Raw genomic sequence first — 21312 nt, forward strand, 5'->3', positions numbered from 1 at the left:
ATACAAATACATTTTGATCATAGTGTGCTTTTTCTGTCAGATGTATATTTGCTAACATTCTGTCTAAAGGGGTAAACAATTGCATCAGTTTATGAATCAATAAATGCCTTACACAGACATGAACAGCAGAAACATGCATTTGCTAATCTGACTTTATACGACAAAGTGTATTTTCCAAGTGTAAAAATATATGCAGCTCATGCATTATTTTAGTTTTTTTTTTTTTGTTGTTGTTTGTTTGAATTCAATCACTGCACATATTGACAGTTCATTTTTATGTAAGATACTGGTTAAAATCTCACATATTTCCTACTGATAACCCTTTTAAGCAAAACAAAAACATCAAGACAAGATTTAATTCTAAGTAAGTACTGCAGAATGTTCACATAACCTGTAGGGATGCATTTCTGTGTTAATTCAGAGGCAACTGGACACTCTGCGTCCTATTAATAAAACTTCCTCTCGTACTTTTGTAACTTTGTAACTTCAGACAGTAACTGCAGACCAAACACATCTGGTCTGAGGGGACTAAGTTAAAGTAGTTGATCTGTCTGGTTTATTGTGCCAACATGTACTGAAGAATGAAGTGTATATGGTTCTGTGGTCTAGACAGCAATTGTTTCCAATGGGACAGGATGTATTTATTAAATAAAGATAGTAAGACAAGTTTGGGTGTAAGAGGGAGTGTGAACTTTTGAATAGAATACAGCTTCTTTAAACTGCTATAATGTTTATTCTGTGAAATAAAATACATTTTTCTTTTTTCTTCTTTTTTTACAAAACAGTTTGCAATATGGTAACCGTTAAGGTTTATATAGAGCTCCCTAGCATTATATACGTAACACTACACTAATAGCAACCATTTTGTATAGCTGAAATAATCTCATATACATTACATGATACTGTAACCACATTTTAAATGAGTAATGTCCCATGTGTGTACTACCTTACAAAGAAATATTATTCTGGGTTTGTTCCTGCATTCTGCCACACACATTCAGTTGCTTACATTCTTCCAATGGTCTGCTTGAGGAACCTTTTCCTGAGCTCTGCTGTGTACATGTAGCCAAGCAGGCCACTGCATGCAGCAGAAGGTGGTAGAATCCCATCTGCTCAGCAAGCAAAATGTGATGTTTTTGTTATAATGGTAACATTTTAAGTGGTAAGGGGTGATGGTCTTACTATAGGTGGTGCTAATGTTCCACATCAATTTACATTTTAAAGCCTTTTTAGGTGACCAATCCGATTTTACCACATTATTTGTGCAGTTTTCCCATGCTTTTCCTGACATTACACAGTGCATTTATCATAGTTTACCACGATTTTCCTTGTTTATTAACATGCTTTAAGATACCTTGTTGGTCTTAATAATTCTTACCTATTCTTTACCAAGGTTTCACTATGATTTATTACACTTTCCTCTGCTTTTACTATGAGGCACTTTTATAAGGGGTCATTTGGGAATTCCCTGCAGGCTAAGGGAGGATGGGTATCTCTTGCCCTTGGAATCTTTCAACATCTGCCTTGTGTGGTGTCACTTTATGTTTGTGCAATTGTGATAACATTGCATAACAAGTTGATTTTTTCAGTTGAAAGCTGAGAACTAAAGAAAATGTATCTGGTGGTGGTCGCCATATTTTTGATGATGGCTATAAATTTTACCTTTATAATTAATTAACTGCACAATTTAGGCTTTACTAAATTACTGCATGCAGTAATACATGTGCAGTAGTAGTATTAGTAGTTGCCTATCCTAATCAAATTATCTTCCATAGACCAACACCTTTTTTTCCCCCAAAATCATGGTTTCAAGAAGAAACTGTTCTGTATTTCACTGTGCTCCATCCAGAAGAATTTTGCATTCTGGTTTTTGTAGTTTCCCCATCCTGAGGAAAAAAAAAAGACTGTCGACTTAAAAATGTAATCCACCACCAGGACATCTGTACTGAGTGTAGTGTACGGGCTTGTAGTTTAGTGGGCGCACAAGTAACTATGTACTTTGCCAGGGCCTCTTCCTGCATAGAACCCTGAAGAACTACATCTCCCATCATGTTAAATAGTTAGGCTATTGCTTATTTGCGGCATTTGCGTAGTCGTCTACACCCCCCCCCTTCCCCCCCCCAACCACGCTATCTCGGAGGCAGGTTTAAGGAATTCCTGGCTTGCGTGAGCACTCGCTAGGCGACAGTTCGGTTGGTTGACCTCCTTCAGCCCCCGTTTTAGCTTTTTAGGTCCAATTTGGTTGGTGTATTCCGTTCGTGACTTTTGTTGATGGCATTCTTCATGTTTTGTCTAGACACTTCATCAGCCATTAAGGCTCTTCTGTGTTTGTTGGAAGGGGTACTTACAATTTGACCGCATCAAACTTTTAACGTTTGGCGAGTTTGATTGCTTGCAGGTTGTTTGGATAGTGAACATAGTAAAAAGCAGCTCATTCCTGGAGAAAGACGATCCACGAAAGGAAAGAACCAAAACATACCGACCTGCGCAAACTGGAAAAGTGGAAAATAAAGTTTACAATCGGTTCTAGCGTTGGTGAAAGGGATTTTGTCGACTTTGCCTAATATACATTTTTATTGCTTTTAGAATTGAAACTACTGCGCTGGAATGAGTTGTGTGTGGAATTTGCTGGTCTAAATACCCGAAACAGGAGGAGTGTCGGTGTCTGCCTGTAGCCTACAATCATCGTGATCTAGATCATAGAGGCACTTATATTTAGTGTACTTCAGTGTCCATAGACACTGGACACATATTTTTGGTTTGCATCTCTATTTTTTACTTTTTGTTTCTCGCACACACACACACACACAAAAAAAAAAAAATAGTCCACGAAGGAAAAAAAGACCGAGGAGATGAGTGGAGGAGAGGTCGTGTGTGCGGGGTGGTTGAGAAAGTCTCCGCCTGAGAAAAAGTTGAGACGTTACGTAAGTAAATCTGTGGAGGTCTAACTGCATTCTGTCTTTTTTTGGAGTGCAAACTTTTGATAGTTGGTTAGAAGAGAAAAAAAGTGAAGACTAAAGATGTTTGTGTGGCTAATATATTACGTCGGCTGGAGTCTAAATATACCTTTAACCTCGTTTTTATGTTTGTCTTTAGTATTCCTGATTACTGCCTGATGTCATAAATGTTTCTCCATACGTAATAACGAGCGTTTTTGTATTGTGAAATGTAGCTATAGTGTTAATGCTGCAGTCACATCCGGATGTACAGTTAAAAATAAATAGACTACTTGTGTTCTATGTAGGAATGTGTTTTTAAACACGGCTTAAATAATTCTAATTTAAACTGACAGAATCAGCTGTTCAACATTTAAAGGCGACGAATGCATTTCAGTTAATGTGGAAACCAAAGTCGATTTTACTATATGCCCTTCTTCGTGTTTTGAGCCAATACATGTTTCTATTAATTTTAATATGTTTTAAATAATTGTGTGTGCCTGGAAGAGATACTAATGGGGTAAATATGTATTATATCTGTGTGTGTGCTGGTTTCTTAAGAAGCTGAACTGTAAATTAAGACGAAATGCAGTACGAATATGCTGTACTGTAGTTTTGTTTTCAAGTTTACAGCACTTTTTCATGGAGGTGTATATTTTGACTTTGTTGTAAAAACATGAAGGCTGAAGTTTTAACTAGCTAAGCACTGGACACAGACTTACTACTGGGTCACTGTTAGAACTTTAATTAAAACAGATAAGGCTACCCGGGCATTCATGTTTGTCGTCAGTGTAAGACGCAATATGAGGGAGGAAGTTGCACAAATCTCCCATGCAACGAAATGTGAGCGACAGCGTGCACAAATGTGACTCCACTCACACAGACACAGCCTCTCTTGATCATCCCAGGACCCACGCGGGGGGACAGGGAAGGGGGGATGGACAGAGGCGCTACATAATTCACATCGGACAGAAACGACATCTGTTTATATATATTTTTATCAGGCTATTATAATTTATGTAATATAGCGATGCCGTGTTGTTGCAATGCTTGACCAAATAAAATAGAGAATTTAAGTAAAATGAGAAAATCCACATATTTGCAATGTATTCACACTTCTGTCATGGCGGCTCCTTCGCAGTAGCTGGGTTGACCAATGTGCCCACCAATACAGAATGATAGGTGTTACAGTTGTGAAAAGCATCATACCTGATACAGGGGCACAAATCACAGAAACCTTACACATAGGACATGACTTTGCCACACATACAATGAACCACAGAACTACAGGTATTTCCCTCACTCAATAGCTTAGGTGGTAGTATGGTAAAATAACTTGCTTCAAGAGATTGTGCATACTGGTCTAGCCTTAAACCAGGTGCACGCACTCTTTTTTTGCTCTAAATTGTATTGCACACCAACTCAATAGTGCCTTTTTGAAGATAAAATAAAGTAGAACAGATTTCTTATTAAAAAATGTTACTTTAAATTTGTGAAAGAGAACTGAAAATTATTTCCAGTGCTAATACTGTAGGCTTTAAAGAATACCAAATTGATTTCACATCTGGTGGCTTAGCCAAAGGGATGTGCAGCCCTTTGATTTTGTTTACAGAGTTGGAGTGTTATTATAGGAACTCTATCACACTAGTGTGTAAGCTGCAGTTAAAAGCAGGCTTGCCGGTAGTTGGTAAGTTTCGTTGTTGTGATTCACTTCCCTTATTGGTACACTTGATTCTTCTTGAAATATTTGAAAAAAAAAAAAGAAGAAAAAAACAGTGTGCTGGAATAGACTCTCTTGAAATTATTTTTATTTTTATTTTTTTAATCCACTTCCTCAATACTGGTCTTGTGATACACACGATTTTAAAACTAAAGCGAAATGAAGCGTGTTGCAAAACAGGCATACTGTACAGTAATAATTTGCCTTTACTGTGTTATGAAAGTGTAAAGGTGCTGTTTTAATTTTAATTACCTGATAAATTCCAGGACTTTATTTGCTGTTTAGTTTGTACCTGGCTACAGGAAGTGAAATGTTAGCACTGTAATCCATTAGCTTGTTAAGTAATTAACTCTTCAGCCGTGTGCTTATGTATTGTAATTTATGGCTTCTCTTCTCTATTCTTTAATGTTGAGTTGAGATGTCTGCAGATTTAGTTTATTATAGAGTGGTGAGTAAATCCAGTGTGGTAAAGAATAGGTACATCACAATACTATATCCATCTTTTAATTTTGGGTCAGTGCCTTGAAACATTTCCCTAATTAGACTTTAACCCGCAGTATTATTAGTCTGATTTGGTCTCCGGTGTACACACACTATTGCAGTGCTCACATGACTCTGCACAGTGCCCCCTCACAACTGTAATAGCAAAAGAAATTAAAATCCAATCCCAGTTTGAATTCAACACATTATGATGTGATCTCTTTGTACTGGTTCCAAAAAAAAAAAAAGGTAGAAGTGGTAGATGCATTGGATTTTAATGGGTATAGAGAGGGGAAAAAAAGATTGCACAACCTGTATCATATTTCTGTAGGATTATGTTTTTATATAATTAATTAGCAGTATGGATCTCATCTGAAAGCGTTGTGGGTTTTTTTTTTCTTTTTTAATTTCCAAGCTAAGACTTGGCAGTGTATATTTTGCTATATACAGGTTTTTGTTTTGGGCATACTGTAGCTTCAGGATTGTGAGGCACACACGGTTTGTAAGTGCAGCAGCATTTGAAAAATGTAGGCAAGTGATATTTTCTGATCCTGACTGATTGCTCCCGTATTTCTGGCTGTCACTTGTATAGCATTCTCAGAGCTGACTTGTGTTGCCTCCTGTGTAGTCATAGTGTTGCAATCATGATAGTTTGTATATTTTTCTCTAGTATGAACAGATTGCATCCTAACACTGAACTGTCTCCAGTTCCATTTTATTTTGATGTGCACTTCTTTCTTATCTTATCTGTGGAACACAGAGGCAGCAACATAAGTAATGAGATTAGTGCAAAGGTCACAAGCTTTAAGGAAAGTACACTGTTTGATCTTATATAAGTTCTGATTGGTTGTTTGCTGCATTTAATTTGTCTCAGTTTTTCAGTGTCCTTGGGTAACATTTCATTTTGCAAGGCAAATCTGGGCGATACTATCTTCTTATAACTGCACTACATGCACCATAAGTACCAGGTCCCATTTGCAGAATTCTTAGTTACAGGAGTGTTTGTAAAGAAAAACACATTGGCATTCACACTTTAGCTCTCTCTGTGAAGCGAGCTTGTTTACATACTGTGTGTGCAGTCTGTGTAGTTGTATTTAGAACATTACCATGTATATAGGTTTGTGTCTTCACTTTTCAAAGCAGTAGACCTAAATTGAAAAGGCATTCATGTCACCTGGCACCCAGACCTTTATTTATGTTTTTCTGTTTCTAAAGTTCTGTTCAGTTTCAGCAGCATCAATACAGTCCAACTCAACCCATACTGATCTAAGCTGTAGAGGAGAGAGTAGTTCTATTCCTGACCTGTACAGGGTCTGTGTGGCAGAGCAAAGCTCTGCCCTTTTTAAATTGGCAGGGATGGGGTTAATTTCCCCTACCTGCCTGGGTTTATTATGTTCAGGTGGCTGGGGTTGATTAGGTTAATTAACGATCAATCAGCGCCCAGCCACCTGACATAAAAGGAGGCCTCTGCTTCTCATTTGAGAAGAGGGAGTTGAGGAAGCAGGCTGGTGTTTGTGGGTTTTTGTATTTGTGAATCCAGTGAAGGCATTGCCCAGCCTGGAAACCTTAATTTTGCAAATTTTGTTTTTGTATTGCTTTATTTGTGTTTAAATCCCTTTAATTTATCTTGTGCATGTTTATTTTGTGTTATTTATAATAAAATTAGTATTTGAACTGCAGTCTGTCTCTGGGCCTCTATCCACTCACCAACCTGCCACAGTCTGTCATCTTTGTTTTTTCACTCATCAATGCTCTGTCCTCTGTGCCTTCACGTGGCCTGATTGACACCTTGCAAGCATCCTTGCAGGACAGATACCCGTATTGTAGCACTATGAAAGTGTTTTTTCCTATACAAATAGGGTAAAAAATTAAAAGCAGTCACTTGCAGATTTGGGGTCCATTTTTCCATTTCTAATCCCATTTCCCTCTTAGTCAATTCAAATTCCTATTCCAATCATTTTACAACAAAGGATTTATTGAGCAAACAAGTACTGTATACAACTTAATGAACTTGTCAGGTAACCTGATAAAGCCTGTGGCATAAACATCAGTAAAGACTGTGCTGTGAAACGGAACAAGAATTGGAATTGTAGAAAAGGGACTGGAATTGAAAAAATGGAATTGACCCCAACTCTGGTCACTTGACCAGCCTCTATCTTGAAATCAAACTGTTGGGTTTTAATGAAAGGAGTGCTGACCAGTGCTTTAATATCCATTGTATTACCTTTAGGTTAGAATCTTAGATTTAGCAGGTTGTTTATTTTTTTATTTTTTAAATTTATTTATTTATTTATTTATTTAAACTTGAGCTAGTTTAAGATGTTTTGTTACCACTGTAGCTTGAGGCATTTAGAAGTTGCTTCAAGGACATCATGACCATATCAGAAATCCACTTCCAAGAAAATAGCCCCACAAAATATTCGTACAACAATGTGTTTAAGTTTTGTGTTAGGAGTTGAATTTCCAATTAATTGCCAATTAATTAATTAATTGCCCATTAATTAATTGGCAATTAATTAATTAAGTATGTAAAGGAAAAAAAATAAACTTGTGGCAATTGTTTTATACATGCAGCGCCTGGAAAAAATACAGACTCTTGTGATTAAAAGTTGTTTGTACCATTCTTTGAAAGCATTAATAAAAGGAGATAGTTTAGTCAATAGCAGAAAAGGACCTAGTAGACTGAACCATAATTGGGATGTTAGAGTGGTCAAAATATAGATAGATACAGACAGACACACACACACACACACACACACACACACACACACACACACACACACACACAGTTAATAGAAATTTCAAGGCACCAGCAAAAAAAAGACTCTGTTATCAAGAGTCTCAGCCAAATGCATGCAGTCAGTTTTTATTGAAGTTACATTAACTCTGGTTTCTCCCCAAGCCTTTTCAGCCGGGCGGGCCGCTTGGCAAAGTGGCTTTCCCCGCCCGGCTGGAAAAAAAACCTGATCCACCCGTCTTGCAGATGCTACTGTGCCTTTAACAATAAGGATTGATTGATTGCAGACTAGATCAGTTGCGCGTTGCTGGGTGAAAAAAAAATCTTGCAACCATCTGGCAGCTGTGTTATGTTTTGACACATTTAGATTGAAGTGGCGGGTTTTTGGTGTTAAGCACTTCAAGAGGCTAAACATTAAAAATGACTGCTAAAAAAAAATAACCAGTTATTTTGAAAACAAAAATAGTGACAATGAGTGCAGGGGTTCAGCACAATCCACCACCTAATACTATATTTGGGCCGGCCACTTTACTAAAAAATAGTAAGATTATTTTTGGGTATTATCATTGGCCATTTTTTTTGTCATATTATTGTACTGTAAGGTGATATATAGTACACAATAGCTATACATGTGCACCCCCCCAAAAAAAACAAGTGTATTTCTTTTGTTGCCATATCATAACAATATGTACCCATGTGCTTGTAAGAGATATTGGGGGTTCATATATAGAGGCTGTACGCCTTTAAGAAGAAAGGCTTGATGGGATATCAGCTGAACACTTGTCAGCTGACATACAAATGCTTAAGTGCAGAGGTGCTGGATTATTACACTGCGGTTTCATGCAACAGTTATGATGGTGACCAAACATGTGCGAGTACCGTTGTGTTAAAAAAATGGTTAAAATGAACAGTTGCATTCAAATGTAGAATAGCGAAAAACATAAATAGACGTACATTAACAAAATGCCCTGAAAACTTAATATAAAGAAAACAATTTAAATGAAGCAGTAAGCTCAATAATTAAGCTGAAAAGGTCACCGTGTTTTTTTTGGTGAACTCCAATAGCCCCGTTATCTTTCCTCAGTCAAATCGCAGAGTGCCTAAATAAACACGGTAATTTACCATAATAAAACACAGTAATGAAAAAGAAAATGTAGAATATAAAATAGCGCAGCCAGATATACTCAACGAAAGACAACACGTTATTCAAATTCTTTTGTATTTAAGGTAAGGCAAGTTTATTTTTCTGTTAAAAGTGCGCCTGGCTAGAATGTTGTGCCACCCGGCTGTACAGAATTCCTGGGGAGAACCCTGTAACCGGAATCAAATTTCATTTAATGAACAGTGAAACCTTTCATTTAAGTGCTGTGCATTTTATTGAAAATACAGCTGTAAGTTAACTTTTAAAAAGTACACATTGCAAATGAACTGAACTTGAAACTTAAAATTTGATTAGGAATTGTCTAATCCAAGTTCGTTTTGATGAGAATTATTTTCTATCTATCTATAATCAAAATGGCAAAGCGAATCTGTAAAACTCGAGCCTCAGCACACTACAAGACTTCATGGAGGCAAATGGTTGTAAGTTTTAGGGTAGTATTCTACAGTTTATCGGCCGAATACTGTGCATACTTCCATTTTTTTGTTCCGTTGTAGATCTATAATAAGGTACTGTACACACCTGTTTAACCTTTGTTTTACTGTACTGTATTACAATTACTTGGTTCATGCGGGCTGTTGCATACTGTACATTATTTTACTTTTCATATCATGCATTGCCAGAGAATAGTGTTTGTATTGAGTGCATACCGTATTTCAAATTGGTTTATTTTTCTGAACTTGAAAAGTATTTTGGGTGACTTGTAATTTATTTGTAATAAAATATATAAAAATAACATACAGTAACTTAGTTTATACCGGCTGTTAAGTGTTGTATACATTATTTTACATTTCATATCATGCGTTACCATAGAATAGTGTTGTTTGCATTGAGCGTATAACGCATTTCAAGTTTATTTGTCTGTTTTATTTGAACTTGTAATAAACTGTAAAGGATAAAGTCCTATTGTCATTGTATCCCATTGTATTCCCTCGCTCCGGTTATGTATATGACCTCACACCAGTCCCGAGCCCATGCAGTTATGCGAAGTCTATGTATTTGTTTAATAAACATTTGTGCACATCAGTAATTCAAGGAAGCAGCATCCCCTGTTCTTTGATTTAGCTGCCTATTCAATCCAAACTGAAATATTAAATACAGACAAAGAACCAAAAGATCTTCACCAGAAGAACAAGGGGACACACGCTAATATTACCAGAGTTAGTGAGGCAAGAGTCTGTTCCTGCTTTTGCATTACCTGAAAGCTACTGTACTGGTACTGTATTAGCTGTACGTTTCTAAAGGTCACTGGGAAAGTGCTGGACACTTGGGTTGGATAGTCATAGTTAGTTACAGGCAAAACATTTGTCATTTTCCCTGATTTTTATATGTTAACATTTTTTTCTTAAAAGCTTAATAGTTGCAATACATCTCCAGTTAGTAAAAGTGCAGTAAAGAATTCCAGTAGTGAAGTCTGGTTTTTATTTCTGTTTATTTTTTGAAAGCTGCTGTAGCAAGTTCCAGTAGATGCCTGGAAGCATTCAGCAGTGGCATTAGTGGCCTGTGCATTCTATTGAGCCAGATGACAAATAGCAGCTGCCTTTTGCACATGTGGCAGCCTGATTAGGTCCAGACTAGCAGATTACAGAACAGAGAAGTTTTGTGGTGGGGGAAGGGGCGTTGATTGGCTTGAGTCAAGGGCAGTACTGTTGAGCACTTCCATGCTGTGACATGTAATGGCAGTCTTTCAGAGCTAAAATGCTGACTCTAAGTTTCTGCTTTGCTTTGCTTACCTTAACTTGCACTGCCTAGAGGTACAGCACTTTCATTTTACTCCTCTTCTCCAAACTGTTTTCTTCACTATGTATTTGGAACACTTGTTTTAACATTCTATTTTACAGAACTTTTCATGCAGTTGTTTAAACATGAGTGGATGTTGTATAGTTGATCTACAGTAATAATACTTCACATCACTGCCTCTACTAGACTTGCAAGGAGTGGGTATTCAAGTAAGGTGTACAGTTTTTTGTACTTATTGCTGCATGCCGTTCATGATCTGCTCCCACAAATAAACCACTACAGTCTGATCCTGTAAAGAAGCATTGTGGGTTTTTTTGTGCTGATGAGGAAAAGATGAATAATAAGAACTCTGCTGAATTAAATGTCAGATTTGCATTGTTACATAAAACCTTTAATTAATTTTGCTACATAGATTAGGCAACTAGAAGAAAACAAAGGTAATACAATCAACTGTAGAAAGAGGTGCAGAGCTTTGCTTCTACTATAGGAATTCTGGTTGACAGCTGTCAAGTTTATATAATATAAAAAATAAATAAAAAATCATCACTGCTTCCATAATCCCAGTTACACTTTTTATTCTTGTGGGGAAAAAAAAAAAAAATAACCAAGTCATGTGGAATTGTTCAGCCCCCAAAATGGAAAATGCATTTGCTGTTAATAATTTTAGTGACCATTATAAATTAAATAGCAGTGTTAGAAACTCCCGCTCACCTGAGGTGACTCTGATGAGGACTAGTTGATGTCTGTATCTCAGTAGTCCTCTGGGTGAGTACTTAAAACAAATGTACACATATTCTCTCACGTTTCGTCTTCCATTTAAAAAAAATGCAGGGAAGTCAGTTTTCTAATGGGGTGTAGCATTGGTGAAAAAGCATTCACAAATAATGCTGAGAAAACGGTCAATTGTAACTGAAACATCCCTTCATCTCCCCTGCAATGCTAACCCCACTTAACCAATTTATTTTCACACGCGCTGTTTATTTTACATGTGCTGTTTAAAATATTTTTTTTCAGAGTAAAACAGGTTTAAAAGGCATTGAGTTGTAAAAGGACACTCAGTACTGTATCTCCATCCAAGCCCCAGCCCTTGTTTGCTGTATTTTTCACATACCTCGTTATAGATATGCATACTGATAAATTCTCTCCTGATCACTCGTTTTATCACCAAACTCCTCAATAATGCGATCCAAATCATTATTTTATTTCTATAACATGTCAAAAAGCTCTGCAAATGTCTGTGATATTCTTTGCAGAAGCAGCTACGGTATCTCCTTTGTTTGTCTGTGTTATCTCTGTAGTGCATGGGGCTATGAGAGCCGCCCTTTTTTTCGGCTTCATTCGGCTCCTATCAGTCTCACTCGGCCATTGAAAGGTTTTCTCGTTTTTTTCCAGAGCAAAAACGACTAGAGACCTGTGCTTTAAGTCTTTTTGATGATGTCGGACAGGGTCCAACAACGGACTAGAAAGGGAAAATTGTAATATTGGACCTGGTCTGACATAGGACCACAAAGAGTTAATGACTTTTTACATTTGTGTTCTCCCTCTTCGTGGGATGCAAAGTTTATCTTTTGAATTTACTGAAACACGTTGCATCTTTTGAAGTAAGTGTAAAGTCATTTTACAAAAACGTGGAGATCACAAAATGTTGCTTAAATCATAACACAATATATTCATAATAAAGTTCTTATCTATAAACAGTAACAAGTTTTAAAGCTTGGGACTCGCTGTCTGAAACTTGGTTTGTTTACATTATCGTCAGCATATTTTAAGTGATTGGAAGCTGAAATTACTTTTTTAAAACACTTTTCTTATGCCAATACAGTACTGGTGAGCGACAATCAGTTTGAAAAAAGACTTTAATCACTGATAACAGGTGCACAGGCAGTGATTCTGTGAGCACTCCTGGGCTCAAACACCAATGGGGGGGAAAATAAGGTCCCGCATAGTGCAAATAAATCACTTGTTCTGTCAATGTATAGTGTGGATGCTTCACAAGCACAACTGCTATAGCAGCTTTTAAAAATATAAAATCAATTTTTACAAAGTATCCCAGCTTTCTTGAAAAGATCTGTGTTTCCCTCATTTTTCTTTTGTATTTGTTATGCTGTCATTAGTATCTGTAGTAGATACAGCGTCTGTCAGTTTTGGCAGGTTCTACTGTCCTTGCTGAAGCTGTTTTCTCCCACTGCAAATTAAAACCCCAAAAAACCCCCAAAAAACAAAAAAAATATCCACCTAACAATTTCATCCCGAGGTCTACAATGAAACTTATTGTCTTTAAATTGGGACTTTAAAGAAGACTGCATGTGTACGTGAGAGCATTAATTATTGTAGATAGTAATTCATAGCCAGCCAGCATTTTTGTAAATAGCAACATCTGTAATGTACAATAAAATAAACAATTTTAGGGGGAGTCTTTTTTAGGCGGAGCTTTATGGTCGGCAAGGTGACCCAGCTGAGAGAATTTTTTCCTCTGTCGTCCCGTGTGCATATGGTCACGCTGTTCAGCACTGTAATGGTATCGGCTTGATGGCAGGTGACTTCAATTGTGTGTTTAATCCTAAACTTGATCAGTCTTCTGATACTCCTCTTTCTAATTCTAAAGCCTCTAAGACCTTGAGTTGTCTAGAACTAAATCCTACAGTAAAGGACTACACATTTTACTCCAACCCACATAAATTCTACTCTCGCATGGATTTTTAAAATTTTTATTCCTAATAATTATGCTCATTCAATATCATGTTTCATTGATTCTATAGTCCTGTGCACCAGTTTATTTGGAATAGGTGTAATATATTTAAGACAACAAACTGGAGGTTCAACACATCATTTCTATCGGATTAGAAATTCTGTGATAAAGTTTGTGAGCTGATTGTCCATTATAAGCAAGATAATGAGGACTGTCCTGTCTCCCCAGCTACTCTGTGGGGTGCTGCTAAAGCAACCATTCATGGTCATGTAATGTCTTATTCTAATAATATCTAAAAAGAAAATTACACCACAAAGAAGGGAGCTGGAAGCGCATCTGAGTCACTTGGAACAGCTGCATAAGCAAAATCCAAAAGACACAAACTGGAATCTTTTGTCTGCAGCTAGGGAAAAGCATAACCTGGATCACCCTAGACGTACAAAAAAACTACTATTTCTTACTAAACAAAAGTTTTATGAATTCAGTAATAAATCTAGCAAATTACTTTCTCGCCAGCTTAAAAAAGAACAAACTGAACGCCTTATAAAATCAATTAGAATCCCAGATAACACTATTATTTATGACCCAACATAGGATTGCAAGGGGTTCATTAATAACACCTTTCATGACTTCTATAACAACCTCTATCAATCTCAATGGAGTCACACAGAAAAGGTGCTGTTGATTTTCAAAAAAATTCTGATTATGATTGTGAAAAATCTAAATGCTCCATTCATACCTTGTGAGGTTCTGGAAACCATTAAAGCGAAGCCTTCTAATGAATGTCCCAGATTGGATGTCTATCGAATTGAGTATTACAAATGCTTTTGGCCTGAACTTATGCCTGTGTTTTATACCTATGCTCAACGATTTTGTAGAAAAGGGTTCTTTGCCTAACTCTGAGGTCAGCTGCCATCACTCTCCTAAAAAAGAAAGATAAAGATTCACTGGAGTGTTCATCCCTTAGACCCATATCACTGCTTTAATGTGGATTATAAAATGATTGCAAAATTATTGGCCTGAAGATTTAAATCAATCAGGTAATTAAGCCTTATCAAACTGGCCTTATTAAGGGGAGGTATGTCTTTGATAATATCTGTCGACTATTGAATATCATTGATCATTTAAATAAACATGCATAAAAAAGCTGCAAAGATTGTGTCACTCTGCTGAAAAGGACTTTGATAGAGTGGAGTGGGGATTTATTTTCTCAGTGATTGAAAAAGTTAATCTAGGACCTAATTTTATAAAATGGACTAAATCAACATACTCTTGGCCGCAGGCTGAAATTCTTACTAGTGGTATTTTATCACAATTTTTTTCCCTTGATAGAATCATACAAAAAGGGTGTCGTTTGTTCCCACTCCTCTTTGCTTTGGCAATAGAATCTATATAATCCATTAGATCTTCTGCTTCAATTGATGGTATTCTAGCAGGTAACTGACTATCTCTTTATGCCGATGGTATTTTCTTATATTTAACAAACCCTGAAAAATCTACCCCTGGTGTTCTTGGTGCAGTTGCTTAGTATAGCATTTTAACTTATTAAAGAAGATTTAACAATTTGGACCCATCTACCAATTTCTCTTGTGGGTCGAATTAGTGTGATCGGGATGAATATCCTTCCTAGATTTAATTATCTATTCCAGGCCCTGCCCTGTTATTTGTCACACTCCTTTTTTTAAATATATCAATAAGTATATATCTAAATTTATTTGGAACAAAAAAAAAAAGAAAATAGGTTTACAACCTTGATTAAGTCCTAAGAAAGGGGTGGCCTTGCCTTGCCCAGTCTTGAAATATACTATTGGTCAGCTCAGCTCAGGTCAGGCAGATGATGGGGTGGCTTTTAGATCGCCAAGATTCTGTTTGGATACAGATGGAATCCTTGTCAAGTCATCCGATCTCTCTGAGATCTTGTTCCTGTATTTAATAACTATAAATTCTTGGGTCTCGTAACAATATCTGTGATACATAATATTTAGCTTGCTTGGAATTGCCACTGTGTGTTTCTGTCCTCTCCCCCTCACTCTCTACCCAGAATTTCCTCTGACTATTTGCAATATTGGTGTACAGATTTGGTTTGATAGGGGCATTCAGAATTTATCTCCCTTGCTTGTCAAAATACTCTCAAAACATTTGCTATAATAAGTAGTGAGTTTAGAATACCTAATAAACATTTAAAAACATGTGCAGCACTGCCTTGCGGGACTCGCAATATGAGCGTTATAACCAAAGAGCTTTATACATTGGGGAAGGAGTGGGGAGCATCGTGGGACACGGCACGCACCTGACTAAAATACAAAATAAAATAACTCCCTCTCTATAGTGCACACATAGTAAAGCAAAAATGTAACTTTCTGTGAATTAACCATGCATAAAGCACCATGTAATCAACGCTATATTTTTTCCAAAAAAAAAAGAGGTAATATTCCCACTTGTGGATCATTTTAATTAGAAGTTTTTAAACTGTAAATATCCTGGCTAAACATCGGTCAGGAGTTCAGTTCGAAACGACAGACAAGCAAACCAGTTGCGAGAAGGAGAGCGGGTCGGGCGAGGGGAAGAGGGAAAGGGCTCGCCCCAGGTTTGGCTGCCGGAGCAGGCCTGAAGTGAAGCTGAAGCGTCTCCCAGAGAAAGCTGCAGTGCCTGTGGCAGCAAAAAAGTAAATATATTAGGAAAGATAACCACGTAATATGCCTAATATTTATTTAATTATAAAATGAATGCTGAATAAGATGTCTGTGTTATAAAGTGCCAGCACAGCATTTCTTCAGTTCAGATACTGAATCAAAAGGAAGAGACAGAAACTGAAGTTAGACTGAGAAGTTGTGCTGCTCTATAGAAATATTGCATGAATCATTACTATAGGGAATTGGGGGAAATGCTGTGTAGGAGCATTATAACCGTGAGCGTTATAGCGAGGGAGCACTGTATCTTGAAATTCGACATTTTATACAGTCACTGACTGAAAGAAATACATTTAGTTTCCAAGTCGATGACATTGAAAAACTTTTACTTACTGTAATATGCTCATACGACTTACTACTTCCTCTGTGTCCAAAATAATTTCAAAAGCCTATATGATTTTATCAAATAAAGTCACATCATCTTTTTTGCCCCTGAAACATCTCTGGGAGCCTGATTTGAATTATTTTATGAATATATGCTTTGGTCAAGAATTTGTGAGAGTTCATCCCTCATCAATTTCCAATAATTTGCGAGAATCGTAACTATAAACTCATTTTTATAAACTTATCTCACTCCGTTTGACTCAAAAAGATGTCAGCAGAACATTCTCCGTTATGATGTAGATGCACCTATATGCATATCTTTTGGCACTGACAAAATTAAAACATTTTGGCAATCTATTCACTTGGCTATACAAGTTCTACTAGATTAGCTGCAGGTCCAAATTTAGTACTAGACCCCAAAACTTTTTGACATGTTAACATTTTTAGCAAAAAAATACACCCTTTTATTGTGGAATTCAGATACAGCTCCCTCTCTTAAACTATGGATTTCTCTGGCGTTAAATATTTTACCTTTAGAAAAACTAACATATCATTTAAGCAAAATATGAGGGGGGGGGACGGGACGGGGACAGACCTTCAGCTCCTGTTAATTAAATACACCTTGACTTCTTTGTATAGTGCTATGCTTTTATTTGTGTTTATCATTGTCACATGGAAAGTGTTTATGCTGCTCTTGGTCTTTTTGTGTAATACAGTGCTTTTTTATTTTTTATTATTTTTATTTATCGTTTTTATTGTGTTTTATGTATGTGCTTTTTATTTGTTATTTTTTTATATCCTTTTGTATTAATAAAATCCAATAATAATTTGAATAAAAAAGAGCCGATTTCAGTCGTGCCATGTTCAGCTTGTCTTAAAGTTGAATTTATTTTGCCAAATTGATTCTGTAAAATAACATTCAGAAAAGCTAACTTGACACACTGCATAATTTAATAAGCAAACTGCCATGGGAGGGAAAAGAAAGCTCCTAGTGTTGATGAACAGCAATCAGAAGAGATTGCAGTTGGCAATACTGTTCATGAACATACAGTGGCTGTGTAAATACCCAAAGGCTTTAGAACAGTTGCTGCACCTGATTCACAACCTTTTCTTGATTCCTTTTCTGATCCTGGTAATCTTGATAAAGGAATTAAATGTAATGAGCCAGTTTTGATATCTGTTATTTTAACGTTACTTCCTGTACATTTTTATAACAATTTGGTCACAGTCTTCTTTTTCTAAATCGCATGCCCTATGTACAGTGTTTACTATTGTAATAATAGTCTGTGTGTGTATAGCTATAGATACAGTTGCACAGATTGTGGATACTTGATGTTGTTTTTTGCATTGAATACTGTAGGTATCTGATTTGATTTAAGTTCATAGGTTAGTAAGTTTATGTCTATTTTGTAGGTCACTCAATTTGTAAATGTTTAATTCCAATGACAGAACATCTTGCACTTTTACAAGTTATATTCCGAGTAGGCGTTGCAGCCTGTTTCATATTGCACTCTTAAGACAGTGATTTTGCACCTTTTTTATTCAGCAGTGATCAGTTCAGCTACAAAGTATGAATATATTATTCAGGGCAATAAAGTGTCCCCAGCTGTGCACCGTAGATCAGTGTGTGGGATTTACAGACTATGAGGACAGACGTGTCCAGGATGTCCTAGCTACGCATTTTACGGTGGAGATTCATGAAAAGCTTAGCGCTCAGAGCCATTTAATAAGATCCAATATAGAAGTTCAGCAACCATGAACTGCCTGGAAAAACAAAAAAACATTGATATAGCAAATCATTTCCAGCAAACCAGGGATTGGCAGTACAGTAGTCTCTGTGTATAGGGACACTTCCTAAGAGAACACTTTGCCTACGGGAACACCCTTGTGGTGAAACAGATTTTCCTCATTGTAAATGCTCCGGCTAAAGGAACAGGAACTTTGCTTAAAAGAACACCTTGGCACTGAGAGAGATTTGTTCACAATGGATACAGTACTGCTTTGTAACCTGACAACTCATCATCATTAAACTTTAAATTAAAATGGTTTATTCAGTCTTTTCAAAAGCGACTTGTCATCGCGACAGTGTCTTGTGGGACACTGATTAGTTTATTAAAGCTTTCCAGAACCGTCGTCATAGCATTGATTCGTTTTGTATTCGGCTACAAAATTGCATGTAAGAAATGGCAAAACACGCTGCTGTTTCTTGCTACAAAAAGTTTGAAATTGTTCGAGCTCTTGAAAGAAACTTGAATGGGACACAAGTCGCCGAGCAATTGGGTGTTTTCTGTGCTTGTGAGTTGCTTCACCATTCTGTTAAGTAATGTTGTGCATGTCTTGAATATTGCTCCTGTACATGTATTCATAATTAATATAGAGCTGCTGCTGCATTTTTTAACGTGTGTAGGAGTGCTGTGTTAATTTATTTTGACAGTTCATTTATTAACATTAGTTTGTTACTTTGTTATTCTAGTTTATTAACATACACTTGTTTATTGCTTTTCTCTTATTCAGTTCATTTCATATGTTGATGCACGTGCATCATGACAAGTAATACATATTAATTAATTTATTGATTTCATATTGTATCTGGTGGTCAACTCCGTCTTAGAACACTTTGCTTGCTTCCCGAGACCACTGTACATCAAAAACTGTGGGGTATGCAGCTTGAGTTCTCAGGGTGCAGTGAGGGAAGCTTGCAAGGTTTGATAAAACGACCTGTTTCGTTTGAATACATTTTAGTATTGCAAATAAGAGGACCTACTAGCTTTAATTTGTTCTTGTTTATTTGTTTGTTTTACAAAATCTGATTACTGTTTAAAAAAAAAAAAAAAAAAAAAAGGTCTGAAGGTTAATTGTGAAAAAATCTTGTTTATATTGAACTTCAACTATGTTTTGGGTTGTTATTGCTTAGCTGTGTGCTGCAAAAGCATGTATTGACAGGGCTATTATTGTAGGCCAATGATGAACATTCCAGGGAAATCAAACTAACACTTTGGGCTCCAATATAAATAGCTCATCTGCCACGTCCGTGCCGTTGTATGTCCAGTGGAAGGGGTTTTAACTTCTTAACAAAACAAAGCCGCTCTGAGTCGATTACTATTCCCAGCATGGAATTGTGTGATCAGCACTGAGCTTTGTTGGGATGAAGGAATAATTGATGGTTTCTTTACAGTATAGGGATGTCTTTTAATAAAGCAAAGAGCAAACTTTGTTTTGTTAAACTAAAGCTGATACAGAATGTAACCCCTTGTTTTCAAAACATTTTGAAAATGTACCCTGTGTGAAAGAAACACTGAATGGGCAGAAAACCTGTTCCTAACAGAGTTTGAACCACTCGACTGAGCCTGCATTTTGCTGAGACTAAATATAAAAGCATATGTTTCTAATTATGTTTAATTATGTTTCCTAAAAATGTTGAAAGTGCTACAGTACATATAACCAGTTATATTTTAACTGGATTAAAAAGGGATTTTTTATTTTATTGTTTTGAATGTGTGTTTGTGGTTCTTAGTTTAGAAATTGTCAGTACCCCTCTTCTGAAAGTATGTGTGTTTTTCTGTTTACAGATCACACTCCTTTTTTCTCTTTTTTTAGATAAGTTATCTTAAGTTATTAACTTGTAAAGTGTTGAACAGTTGGATGGTATAATGCAGCTCTGTATCACTGTATCACTGTATCACTGGGTTTAAACTGCTGCTGTCCCAGGAACAAAGGATTAAAGAATTTAAGATTTGTGCATTGTCGTGGATTTCCCACACACACTCCCTATACCAATTCTTGAATAAAGATAAGGCAGAGAGGAACGCATACTGTATGTCTGTCTGTATACAAATGCAAAGCCCTTTTCTACTGTATTTTAATTGTGTTAAGTCACTCTTGGGGTAGAAATTGCCAGCAGGATTAATAATTAAAATGCGCAGTAATTTGATTAGCCCCTGTGTAGGTCATTAAATAGATCCCACTTTGTTCAGTGTGGGTCAGAATGTCTTTGTTCTTAGGTCTGTGGCTTTTGTCACTATCCCTTGGCACAGCTTTTAACCTGACTGCTACATATAGGCTGTGGCCATTAACTATGACACCTGCAGTGTTAGGTGTGTGCTGTGAATTTGAATTTAAGATCCTTGCCTCACTTTTAGCACTTGGTTAAATCGAAAAGCAGACAAACCAGCGTGGCGTCATCTGGTCACTTTTGGCACTGTCTGAATATGTTCTCACATATACTAAAAATGTAAAGCACATTAATGCATTTTTTTTTTTAGCAGTTATTTTAAAGGAAAAGTACAATGAGAAACTGACATACCGTAATACATAAAAATGATATTTTGCAGGAAAACACATTAAAAATCCAAAAAACAAACACTGTGGTATCAAGTACAGTAGAGGCATTCACAGACTGTTCTCTGTAACTTTCTGACAGCCTCCGGGGACTCAAAGTTCACAATCCTAAATGTATGTTCTGTTCCCTGCCTCTTGGCTCATCCCTTCCTGCAGGGATTTCACATGACACATCTGTGTTTTTGTTGCAAATTCCAGCATGGACTGGAAGCAACGCTAAGGAATATCCCTTAGAAAGTGTCCTGGGGGCATCAGATGATTCTTAACGGTTGGGTTAGGGTCAGGATGGGCTGATTTTGCGGAGTTGCTGAGCTCTGGAAGTGAAAGGTGGGTGTGCTTGGCAAATGCCCTCGAATCATCCGATGCCCTCAGGACACTTTATAGTGGATATTCCTTTACGCTGCCAACTGGAATGGCAGTGTTGCAGTAGAATTACCTGTGTACTACTAATGTTTATCAACTGGCTCTGCAGTGATTTCCTCATTACATTTACAGTGCT

At 36.8% G+C, this 21312-nt stretch overlaps 1 protein-coding gene across 4 annotated transcripts in view; it reads left to right on the top strand.

Annotated features, from left to right (window-relative positions):
- The first annotated feature begins 2369 nt into the window (after positions 1–2369).
- LOC121321037 (GRB2-associated-binding protein 1-like) overlaps positions 2370–21312 on the top strand; it is an 84207-nt gene continuing 65264 nt past the window's right edge. For all 4 annotated transcript variants that reach the window (XM_041259960.1, XM_041260009.1, XM_041259984.1 and 1 more), the window contains exon 1: positions 2370–2924. In XM_041259960.1, the coding sequence (XP_041115894.1) occupies positions 2853–2924 (72 nt within the window). In that variant the 5' untranslated portion in view covers positions 2370–2852. The remainder of the gene's footprint in view (positions 2925–21312) is intronic.

Source organism: Polyodon spathula, chromosome 1, assembly GCF_017654505.1.
Source record: "Polyodon spathula isolate WHYD16114869_AA chromosome 1, ASM1765450v1, whole genome shotgun sequence".
NCBI classification, from domain to species: Eukaryota; Metazoa; Chordata; class Actinopteri; order Acipenseriformes; family Polyodontidae; genus Polyodon; species Polyodon spathula.